Source organism: Tyto alba, unplaced genomic scaffold (assembly GCF_018691265.1).
Source record: "Tyto alba isolate M040663 unplaced genomic scaffold, T.alba_DEE_v4.0 Super-Scaffold_3, whole genome shotgun sequence".
Taxonomy (NCBI): Eukaryota; Metazoa; Chordata; class Aves; order Strigiformes; family Tytonidae; genus Tyto; species Tyto alba.
In genome coordinates, this window is record NW_024881304.1 from 6221915 (window position 1) to 6234624 (window position 12710).

Below are 12710 nucleotides of genomic sequence, written 5' to 3' on the forward strand. Positions count from 1 at the left end.
CATAGTTCTGAGGAAGAAGCACTTAAATTGGGAAACCACAAGCAGAAAAATTAGGAAAAACAGCTTGAGTCAAGGAAGTGGAGTACGTAAGATAGCACAAGAAAGAAAATTAGATGATTAAACAATCTGGTATTCTATACAAACATTGCTACAGAGGTGGTAAGGCAGTTGAAAGTGCTTATCAGTTCAGAGCAATCGATCAAGACCTCTCAAGGTACTAAACGTAGAATTCTTTTCGTGGGGGAGAAACAACACAACACTAAAATCTTAGTTGCAATGCAGTTTGAATGCTTAACTTGAGTAGCACTGTTTGTAAAATCTGGCTTCTGTTGGTTCTTAAACATTTTTTGTTTATTTTTTAAGCACAATATGGCTCATGATACCATCCAGTAACCTGTCCTGATCTACAACATCTGTAGAATGTTATGAAATCTTACTCCGAATGATCTGGAAAGTCTGTTACTTTCTGATCATTACATTCAGTCCACTTGTTGCTCATTTCATAACGTTTTTTTTAGTAATCACTGGTGAAAACCAGTGACATCGACAACAAAAGTCATGGTGCTTCTTTTTGATTAGTTTATATGAGTTATTACCAAAAATGGTGATGATGTATAGACTAAAGAGAGATTTGGTGCCCTGCTAGCTTCCTATCTTTTGCTCCAATCTAACTCTTCTTTATTTGTGTAATTTTTTTCCTCAGGTTGTGATTTTTGCATTTACAATTTTAAATGCAAGTCAATTTTTTGCCTGTTTATTATTTTTTTTTAATTTATCTATCTAAAATGGAATAGGTTTTGGATGGATTGAATGGCTATTTTCAACTTCTCCATGAATTTATGACCTGCAGGTGGCAAGTAAAATTAAAGCTGCTTAGTATCACTTTTTTCAGATGGTTTGAAATTTGTGTATTGAGGTCTGGGTTTCCTTTCACGGATCTTCAGAACTGGCATCCTTCAAAGACTAATTTGATATAACAACATAAATGTATTGGGGGCATGTTACTTAAGTAGTCATTGTAATGTTAACAGATCTTAACTATTATTTTACACACAGTGATAACCTAAATCTAAAAGGGAGTTCTTAAATAGAAAAATAGGAAATGCTTAAAAACCTAAAGGAAAGCTACCTTTGAACTGCATTCATCAGCAAAAAGAAACATAGACTATCTTAAAGATGAACTGAAAGCTTAACTTCAAAGCAGATTCAGTAAAAATTATTTATGGTATGTGTCAGTAACTATCCTTTTTTTTAAGTAGTGAGTGGATAGCATAGAAGATATAAATTATTTGTGACAGAAATTAAAGCTAGGGTCCTCCCTCTAATTTATATTTTGCTAGCCAGAAATTCACCTCTTGATTCAGAGAAAATGTGGATTGACTTATTTAAAAAAAAAAAAAAATCAAGTTTATGAAGTTTTCTGAAATAGTAATATGAAAAGATGCAGAGATCCAAAAAAGGGAAGTTTTAAAGATACATGTATGTCTGCTTTTACTTTGTTGTCTGGTTTCTGCCATTTCTAGTGACTAGGGTGATAACAGTACAGAATAAGATTTTATGTAGTTCAGTGACATCAACACCTAATTTTCTGTTTATTTTCTAAATATACACAGTCATATAATAACTCTTAAATAAACTCTTTCTTGTTGGCTTTAAAGTATACTAATGCTAGCATTTTTTAATACACAGAGAATGATTACTTGTAAGTTCAGAGAGATGTCAGCTGCCAAGTGACAAGTGCTGGCTGTACCAGATTTTGGTCACGCTAGGCAAGGGGACTTGTGTGTTACTACTGAAATTTTTTGCTGAAGAAATACCATCAAGATGAGAACTTATGTATAAATGTTGAAATTCATAATGGACATTAGAAAACATTAAGACACCATGGAAAAGAAAAAAAAATTGCAGATTTTTTTAGTCATAGGAATTGAGAATTCTTGAAAGTGCCTAAGAGCTGCTGCAAAGATTGCAGTTTGGAAAAACACCTGGGTCAAGAAGAGTAGTTTCTCTGTTTTGTACTGTAATTATTCTGGTATTAACAGTTACCGAATTGTGAAAACTCCAAGATTAATCAATTCACAATGCTAAATTTTCTTCTGTAAACTGATTATAGAAGCCTATTTCAAGCTAACAGCTTAGCACAGGTGAGGTGTTACCAGTTCAGATCAAGCAGCTGATAGCTACTCTGCATGTATGTCTTCTGCATTCAACCGATTTTTTTCAGACATAGGAGCAGAATTCCTCTGCTGCTTTCTTCCTGTCTTCCTCCCCACCTCTCTTCCAGCCTCAGCTGAGTCATGAAATAATCACAAATGAAGACTTTTGTTTAGATTTTTTTTTTTTTTTTAATGGAAGAGGGCTCATGATATCACTCAGTAACTCTTCACTTGTGGCTGCAGTAACTTGATTCTCTCTGCGGTGCCTTCCTCAGTCTAGGCACAGTGACTCTCTCCAGCTCTGAGGAACTTGAGACTGGTCTGAGCTTGGATGATGAGTGATCTCCTACAGTTGCTTGAGTCCTGAAGCCAATCCTGAAAGTCCTGTGTGCTGTTCAGTATATTTCTGAAGCAGTATTTGTAAAATATTATAGGAATGCATGACAATATTTGTAGATAAAACTATTAGACTGGTTTGTCTGTCCGTGAGGGAGGGAAGAAGACAGGATAAGCTTTTGGCCATACAAAAATTTCTTCAGACCTCAGGGTTTTTTCATCTCAAAGCTTGTAGGGTTGAAAAAGATACCTCCCTGCAAATCTTGTCCTACCTCTGTCCTTAGCTTGCCATGGTTAGAGCAAGATGTCATCAGAGAAGTACAGAGACTTCTTAATGTTCAGAGCTACTTGAAACTGGAAATGCTGACTAAAGCTCACTATTTTTTTAATTAAAAATTTGAAAAGTATTTACTGTCATCCAGCATCCGTAATCTGAACTCTCCTGTGTATGCTGCTCGCCAGTCTTCTCTGCATCTCAGTTACCTGTTAATAGCATAGGGGGTGACCAGCAAACTCAGTTCCCTGCCTGACTGTTGGGCAGCTGGCAGAGTGGAGGCAGAGGCAGCTTCAGGCCTGGTGTTTCTGTGGGTGTTAACAGCTTTCAACATTGTCTAAATTGCAAAATCTACTGCACAGAAATTGATGATGTGATCTGTAAGAAATGTGACCCTCAATAATTTTGCATGCTGGCATCACTAGCTTGTTCTTAAGACATTTGAAAGTATGAGATCTCCTTCAAAAAATAAATTAATTAATGGTTCAGTAGTTCTTTTAGAATCTATGATTAATCCAGATGTGTTCTTCTCTTGATCTTACTGTTTGCCTTCATGTGTTCTAGCTGGAGTTAGGATGAAGGTTTTTATGCACCTGACACATGGCTAGACTTTCCTGTCAATGCTATACGTAAACTCTTGTTTGTTTTTGTGAACCTGAATGTGATGCATGCACAATTTTTTTGAATTTTGTGCAGCGCTTTGAAAGTTTTAAGCTAAGAAAGGCTATTTTTGTATACCTTTAGTAGGCACTGTTAAAGCGGTTGTGATGTGGAGGTGACTTCTCACTTGCAGTTTTACTGTGGCCTATTTGTAGATTTCTACTCCATCGGGTGGATATCTCTTTCAGGCAACTGGCTCTTAAAGTTCCTTTTTTGATAACTACAATTTAAGAAATGTATTAAATATTTATTGTTCCCAGTTACATTTAAAAAAAAAAAGTTCCTAAATATTTTCCCAACTTCTCATTAGTGAACTGAAGCATTAAAAATGTAAACTAAAAAATTGCAGAAGAAATAATTACGCACTTTTTCACAAAGTTCCAACAGGCTTGTGTGCTCTGTTTCATTATTCCATGCCAGAATAAAGTTTTTGTTCAAGCCTGAGTAGGAAGTAATATTATCAGCTTTTAATTTGGTCATGGAATGTACTCTACGTAGTTGCGTGCAGGGAAAAGCTTGCTTAATTTGAGCTTGGAAAGTAACACTTATTTTGTTTGGCAGACAAGATCATAGATGAAGGACATCTAACCAAAGTGGAAGAAACAAAGCTTTTGAAAGGTTAGACTTCTGGATTATTTAACTGTTTTTGAAGCATGTTTCTTGTGTCACTTCAGTGCATGTTCTCTCTTAAACCAGCAGTTTGAGTTCTGTTGAATACTCACTTAAGAAGAAAATAAATAAAGGGGGAGGTATATTGTTTACCGAACTCTGCTCCAAATACTGTTGTAGGGTAAAAAGATTTAAAATAAACTATTTCTGAAGACTGAGTGCATGAAATTATAGCCTCAGTTTTGATGGAGCTCTTACCTTGATGTGCATTTTTAAAAACAATTAAAATATAATAATTTTTGTAAATTTATTTAAATCTTTAGTGCCTGTGTAAATTTCAGGCAGGTTTTTGTTCTTATTATAGGACTAAATAGAAATAATGTTTGGTCTCATTTTAAGTTTTAAATAAAAGTGTATTTTAATTTTACTTTTTTCTAACTTACACCCTCATTACTTTAAAATAACTGTTAACTTCCTAAAAGTGCCTTTTCCAAGTAAAATATATCTGTACATGTCTAACTCTTTTATCTTCCGTATAAACCAAGTAAAACAGAAGGAGCTGATTCAAAAAGTTTTATCTTGTCAAGGAACAGTCATCCCTATCTTGCAGTGCCAAAATCAAGAATGCTGCAAAGTGTGTTGATCAGTATTTCCTATCTGTCTAATAATGTAAGATTGTTTGGACTTGCAGGCTGACTCTACCTTTGTAGCTTTTTTTTAATGTCTACACATATTAACTAATTTCTTTACTCTCTGTCCTTCTGCGGAGTGTTATTGGATAAATGTTAGTCTGTTAAAAGTTCTGGTATTTTAGAGACCTTTTTATTTTCTTTTACCTTAATGTATGAAATTGCACCTTTAATTTGTTTCTGTATGTAAGCTATAGACAGCCTGCCATATTTGGCAAAAGAATGCCTACAATAACTGTAACGTAACACTTGCATGCCAGTTATCTTGCAAAGTGAAGAGCTATTTTTAGTGTTTTAATATATTCTAACTCATCAAGTAAGTATGTTGTCAACACATTTTAATATAATTAATCATTTTGGCTATATTTATTTAGCTCAGTTTTATTACGGGAAATAGGGACAACTGCTGTGAAATAATATAGTACAGGAAAGAGTTTTGTGCTTATGACTCTGGTTCCAGAATAGGAAGCAGCTTTCTAAATCATTTCTCTTTTTGATTTCTCCTGTTTCAGATGTAGGCACTGATGCATCTTCCCTCTGGTGCCTAGTCTTGTTCCTTGTTTCAAGGGGAGGAGGGCAGGAGGGAGGAAGGAGCTGGTGTACCCAAGGGTGGGTGGGAGGAGAATACGAGACAGGGTGCAGGGAGAGAGAGGTAATTCAGTGGTTGGAGCTTGCACTGTTCCTCCCGTTTCGCACAGAGCAAGAAAGCTGTGTTTCCATGTATGACCAGATATGGTAAAGTTAGTCGGATACAGATATTGTTCAGCTTAAGCACTTCTGGATTGGCCACGAATATAAACAACATGGGTGAGGCTTTTAGGATATACTTGTCTTAATACTTTATAAATAATATATTACTTGGCTTAGTAGTTATTACAGTTTTAATGGCAATTGTGTGAGATTGGTTCTGTGTGATACATGCAAGATGCTTTGTGTTGTAACATCTTTTGATAATAGTTTAAAACCTTATTCATAAATACAGGGAAGTACTCTTTTTGTTGTAGCAGAGAACCACCCCCAAACATCATGTTTTTAACTGCGTCAGTCATTATGAGCTTCAAAGTCTGCTGAAGTCATGAGAGCGATGTTTGGAATAGCTGCCAGGTCCAAACCCCTAATGTGCTTTCAGTGTATGGGTGCTTTCCCCTTCCTCTCCTGTGATTTCAGTTACATTAGGATAGAAGGAGTCTGGCTCTTGATCAGCTGCTTTGTTTGTACTTGCTGCCTTCTGTTTCATGTACAAGTGGATGTTGTTCTGGCACAAGGAAACAGAAAACTTTGCATGCTACGGGAAGAAAAAAAAAATATTTTTTTTTCCTATTAACCTGCCTGTGTTTTGTCATTTTGCTAATTACCCCCTGTAGGTGCACAGATTGTCTTCCGTTTCCACTTAACTTCTTTCATTTTGGGGGTGTTTAGTTCTCTTTGTTCTTATAATTTCAAAAAACAATTACTCCTTTGTTTCTTACATATTTTCATATACTAACCCTATTGCTATAACACACTTGATTTACTTATTGCTGTGCATGTTTCTTGCCATGTCCTGGTACCTTTCTGTTTCATCTACAGTATATATATACGAAGAAGTTACTTGTGTTCACTGTGCTTTACTGCATGTATGGTAGAAGTAAAGTCTGTATACTGGGAATGTTGTAATGATGCCTTTTAATATATGTATATCTCTACCTGAAACTTGAGACTCAGAGGAAACCTCTGTTCATCTGTGGGTGGGCAGCGATGCTGTCAAAGCAAGGCCATGCATAGTTAGCCAAGAAAGACTTCATTATGTGTAACTTCACTTGCATGTCAGTGACGTGGTTCCTTGCTGACAGACTTAGTGGGTTTGCCCACACCAGTGATGGTGTGTCTTTCTTTAATGGACCCATCAGAACTAAACTGGAATGGTCAGGTTTTTTTTTTTAAAAAAAAAAAAGAAAAAAAAGAGATTACAGCCTCATAAAGTATTTAGACTCTGAGTCAGGGATAATTCTGTGTGGGAACAGGATGCACTAGTGTAATAAAGTTCCCTCACCTTTTAAAAATGTCTGGTCTCCATTGAAAATCCAGAACTGGGAAAGAAAAAAAAGGGTAAAAAACAACCAAACAAAACCGTGTGGCTTCACTAAGCTGCATGTAATAATGTGGTGAGTTGTGTATGAAGAGATATTTCATGGAGGTATTTTTCAGTGGAAAGGACATAGACTGCCTTCTCTTAATACAATTTGAACTGAAAATTCTTTCTAGAAATTAGTGTACTAATTTATGTTGCTGTAATTCTTTACTGGTTCATACAATGCTTCTTTTTAACAGTACAGTATATACAAGACTTGTTGCTATTATTTTATCTGTCCAAAACACTGAAGCACAGTTTTATTCTTAACAGCAGTTTCTTTCTGACATGTTACAGTATCTGCATTGTTCTAGTCTTCTTTTCTTATTTGTTCCCTGATTCAATCAGCTTTTGCACAGAGTTCCAACTGGCAAGAATACAGCTTTAACAAAAATTCAATCTGTGCTTGAGGCAGTTGCATCCCCTATTAGATGCTAGGCTAGATTAATGACTTCAGTGATGCTGAATCCATTTTAGCCCAGACTTAGAAAGAAATAAGCAAACACCAGGTTTTTAAGTGTTTCTTCCATTAATTTGTTTTGTATTGATACTTAGCAATAGTTAAATAAATAGATGTATAGAAGAAATTATGAGTAAGAGACCGAAAAAAGCATTTACTGATTGTAGTTGATTTTCCTTCTCTCTTACAGAGAATCAAGCAAGAGTCAAAGAATCTGATTTGTCAGACACTCTTAGTCCAAGCAAGGAAAAAAGCAGTGACGACACTACAGGTAAGTGTTTAACTGAGGTTTCTGTAACATCTAATTAGCTTGAATTACTTTATACTGAGCATTTTCTAAAAGAGTGGAGAAGGTGTGTGTTATGCAGAGCCAGATACAAGCTTAGAGCAGTATTGTCTATTTTAGGACTTCATAATTAAGTGTTGTAAAGTCAGAAGAACATAAAAGCTTGTGTTCACTTAAAGAATGCGTATATGAAAACTGTCTGCAGTCTACCTGCTCTCTGAAAGGTGTGGGGTTTTTTTTTTTAGATGCCCAAATGGATGATCAAGATCTAAATGAACCTATTGCTAAAGTAGCTCTTCTGAAAGGTAAACATTTATTTTTGTAACCTTAGATGCATAATCTATATATATATCTTCTTGTCTGCCTGGTTTTTATCAAATGTTTTTTCAAATAGAGTGCTGAAATTCAGATGTTTTAATCATGGTAGTATGGAAGAGTTGCATTTAAATATCAGTAGTGATTCCTTTGAGTGATGTGATATGAAAGCATACTTCTGAATGTTAGGATAGAACTAATTTGTGCATAAAGCTAGTTTCTGCACTCACCAACACTGTTCTAGGAATTTACATGTTATAACTTCAAGTGGAGTTGAGAAATAGTTTCAGCATACACAGAAATTAGGGCTAATAGTTGTGGGGAGGAAGAATTCTTCCATCCCTGATATGTTTTAAGCATTGCGAAAATTTACGTGTATAGTTTCCATCACTGTTAGAAATGCTTCTGTTAGTTTGCACCTAATGGGTTAAAAAGAAACCCTAAAATCTTTTTTTGGTTAACACAACCAAGATTTGAATTTCCTGTTGTAACTGTATTTAGAATGATTGCTGAGCCTTAGCTTTGAGCTTCATAGGTATAAAATGAAAATTTTTACCGTTCTTTGCACTGAAGGCATGTACTTGATTAGCAAGCTAATATTTATGTATTCGTGAGCTGAAACATTTATGGGGTATTAATTAGCTGTTATATTGATCATACTGAAAATTAATTTTATGCTTTATGTACAACTAGACATTTGTAAGGTCTGTAAAATGCTTATGTTGGGATCACAAGTAAAAAAAGTATCACAGTTCTGCATGGTTCAGAAAGGCATGAAATTATAATGAAATTTGGGAGACCTGTAAAAGAGCTTTTTTTTGTAATTGTTAACACTTCTCTAATTTTATGACAGAAAGACTTCCAAAAATTGCATGTGTTTATAATGTTTCCAAACAGTGAAACTAAACTTGAGTTTGATATTTTCCAGTGGGATATCAGTTTTAAAAGGAGCGATTGAGATATTGAGCATCTTCTATTTGGGTTTTGCTCTTACGTCTGCAGTTAATAACAAGTATATGCAATGATTTCCTATAGTAGAAGGTAGAATCTGGTAACGTTGTTCTTAGTGATTATGATAGGCTTATTTTTGGTAATAAATTTGGGTTTGACAGTAAGTTTAATTTGAAAAAAAAATTTCAGTTGAAAAGCATGATGTTCATTAAGTATAAGAACTTTTAAGTCCGGAATGGCATATGCATTAAGGAGTTTGCTTCCTGTGAGCATTGTCGCTTGCTCAGAATTCACAGATGGAACAACCCTTTGTATTTAAACAGTGTAGTAGAGAAACTGAATTCAGTTCATGTCAAAATTATTTTAATTCTAATTCTTATAACTTTAAGATAGCCAGCTGAAGACTACTTCTAATTGGCTGGATTTCTTAGTTATCTTCTGCAGACACATTAAAAGTAGTCCATGGAGCCCTTAGGCTGATAACCACAGATTCCTGAATTCTTCTTACGTGCAAGTGAAGTCTTCCTAAGTTCTGTCAGAAAGGTTTGTTTAACAGCCCAAGATCAAGATAAGGCTGCTGTGAGCATGCTACTTCCTGTATTAGAACAGTCTCGTATCACAGCAAGGGGCAGATGTAGTTATACTTTCTATATCCAGGGTATATTAAATTGGCAGGAAGGGTTTAGTGAAGCAAAGGACTAAAATCAGTTTTTCTGTAGTAACATGGAAGCAGTCTTTTCCTCATGTGGGTGTTTTCATTGCTTCATCTGACTCTACTCAGTTGAAGATTTAAACCATAACAGTTACTGAACTTCAAAGTGAATAAGTAGAAAAATACCTATTTACACAGACTGCTTTGCTATTGAACTGCATATTGCAATTAACTAAAATAATTGGAATAACTCTTTTTCTCTTGAGGCTATTTATGGCTATTCCTATTTTGCTCTCACAAAACCATTAAAAAATATCTTTACAATGAATCATTTGCCCTTGTAATTTTTATGAAGAGCCTATAAACCCGCAGTTTTGTTTGAGGTTTTGTCAGAGAGCTACTTCATATGCCAGACTTAGCCCTAAAAGGATCTTATTTGCCGCAGAAAGACTTTCAAGTGGATTTGTTATGCAGTCATATAATTAAGGAAGAGTGAGAACATTTCTGATCTGGCAGCTGTTTAGAATGCGGAAATGGTTGCTGGAAAAGGCAATGTTCCTTTTTGTTTAACTGTTGGAATTTAAAAAAACGAACTAATGGAACAAGAAAATGGTAAGACTTTTAATTGCTGTAGTTTCCTCCAAGTGTATTTACCATCAGTAAATTTTGAGTGTATTCAGTATTGGTTTCAACTTTCTGCGAGTCAGAATCTGGCAAAGGGGGGGAAGGGGAAAAGCTGACACAGATGAGAACTGCCTTTTTTTTTTCCACAAGGTAAAGGGCTTTATTAGCCATTAATAACAATTCCCTGGGCGCTTCTATTTAGACAGACTGTTTGTGACTACTTATTGAAAAGTTAAAATGGGTAAATGTTAAACAGGTGGAAGACACAATAAATGTTATTGGAAGGTTATTAATCTTGTTCTTATCAACTTATATTTTCATAGTAACTACAAAGCTGATCCATGGAATTTTAAGAAGTGTTTTCACTTAGGGTTTGCTGAATAGTGGTAGTTTACATAAGAAATTTTTAAAATCAGCAATGGTCTGTTGATTCAGAAAGTTTGGGAACCATTGTTTTATGTTACAATAGCCAGATACTGTATTTTAAATATATAATACCATTTTCTTTACGTGGATCTTATGAAGCTGAAGGAAACTTGGGGTTCACCTGAGTATAGTCACTCTGAAAATAGTCATCTGAATAATCTGAGAAATCCTGCAAAATTCTGCATGTGAATTACTGTGAGATTTGGAGAAATACCAGCCTGCCCATGAAATTGCTTCCACAGGCCAGGCACATACAGATAAGGGATCAGTTAAGACCATAGCCCATGTGTCATAGCCCTCTGTCATCTCTGTTATCAAAACAAAAGTGTAAAGGCAAACATATAAGCAGAGCTCTGTTAGTATATTCATGTTTAGAAACATTAATTTAACCTGAGCTTTGTTTTTATTCTGGTTTTATTGAAAACTTATTTTATAGATCCTAAAAATGCATAATATTCATTCGCACATCATCATATTCATAATGATTTGGAAGTGGTCATTTTTCTCAAAGTTGACCCATGGGTTAGATTCCTTTTCCTGAGCCAGATTGAAGGACAAGAAATTTTCATGTGCTTTGGGAATGATCTGTACAGATCACACAATTTTTCTTTTAAAAATTTAAAATCTACCAGTAGAGCTGATGTTAAGGGAAACCTCATTGTGTGTGTGGGGGAAACAAAGTGGTGTTAATTAAGAATGTTTCTTGTAACATGGCAAGCAATCCGATCACAGATTAAAACTTTCCATGAGCTAGAATAAATGAATTAGTATTTTGAAACTGTTGTATGTAACTTGTTTGTTGGGTTGTTTGGGGGTTTTTTGGCACCTTGTTGTAATTAATGGTAGAATTCCTTAGACTTCTCTGAGAATAGTTAGTCAAATGCTGAATACTTCTGGAAATTTCTTAAATACTTTTTTTAATTGGAGCCTTTTACATTGGTTCTCAAACCAGGTTATTGTGGTGTGAATTTGCTTCTTGAGGGATCTAATTCTAAGCCTGATGATATTTAGTAGTTTTATTATTTAGAAATAAAGCAATCCTACTCACAGAGGATTTTCAAATCTAGTTAGCAGAAAAATTACATTTGCTTTGAACTAAAAGGCACTAAAATTCTCAGTTTGGGTAGTACTGAAAAGCTGTTACTTTCTCATGCTTATATTTCTTGGCTTTTGATTTAGAAGCATGTCAGGCGTATGGAAATTCCCTTATTGCATTTGATTTGAAAAAGCTTTTACCTTGATTGTGCCTTTGCTAAACTGATTATGTTGTCCCATAAGTTGCATTCCTTATCTCCTTTGAAGCAGTATTATCTTTTATGATTTGTGTTTTCATTGATTGGAAAATACTGTCCACCAGAAAGTTCCTTTAGGGTGTCTGTTGCTGGATTTGGGACACTGCTGCTTTATCAGGCATGATTTGAGCATAATTTGTCACCTTCCTCATCCATTTCTTCTGAACTGTCTCATTAAGGAGGGTTGGAAGTCTAATTGCCCCAAGTGTTTATCCATGAGAAGCTAAGAACAAAACATGTTCAGTAAAGAGAAACTTGGATTTGGAACTCTAATAAACTATAAAAGAAAGTATTTGGATCAAATATGTAGTCCTCTTTGTTCTTTCTGCTCTCATAATTTTGTTCTGAAAAAGTCTAAAAGCCTGTGTGTGCCCTTAGCTCTGCTCGATCCCACCATTTCAGTGCTGTGAGAATAGGAAAAACATAGCCTCTTTTCTTAGAAGGATACAGTATGAATACTTTAGCATGATTTGATAAACAATTGTTTTAATTAAGGAAACAGAAAAAATACTTTATAGTTACTTTATTGGTGACATATACTGTCAGATATGAATGTTGAAAGTATAATGATGAGCTAAACTATGGCTGGTATTTATTTTTTTCTTATTAGCAAAAGGTCAAGTAATTTGTCTTCCAGGGTTTTTATTCTAAGCAGTGTGCCTTTATCTTAAATCTGTATGGTCTGTAGTGGTAGATGTTCATTAAGCAGTTATCTGTGTAACACATCTACTTTTTTGTTCTCCCTTTCCTATGATGTACAGCTGGACTTCTTTCACTGATTTCCCTCCCTTACTGTTCTCATCTAACAGGCTTTAGATAAAGTTTTAGCCCTCTACCTGGATAGTTTATTGATGATGTTTGTGTGCCTAT

The 12710-nt window shown here is 34.9% G+C and overlaps 1 protein-coding gene across 40 annotated transcripts in view; it reads left to right on the forward strand.

Moving 5' to 3' along the window:
* The window catches only part of LOC104366569 (sarcolemma associated protein), an 87880-nt gene that overhangs the window by 57446 nt on the left and 17724 nt on the right, over nucleotides 1-12710 (forward strand). For 32 of the 40 annotated variants that reach the window (XM_042799428.1, XM_042799449.1, XM_042799438.1 and 29 more), the window contains 3 exons: nucleotides 3988-4044; nucleotides 7485-7565; nucleotides 7826-7885. In XM_042799428.1, the coding sequence (XP_042655362.1) occupies nucleotides 3988-4044; nucleotides 7485-7565; nucleotides 7826-7885 (198 nt within the window). Of the gene's footprint in view, nucleotides 1-3987; nucleotides 4045-5373; nucleotides 5532-6725; nucleotides 6869-7230; nucleotides 7344-7484; nucleotides 7566-7825; nucleotides 7886-12710 lie in introns of those variants that run through there. The other 8 variants (XM_042799448.1, XM_042799456.1, XM_042799457.1 and 5 more) reach the window with 5 other exon arrangements.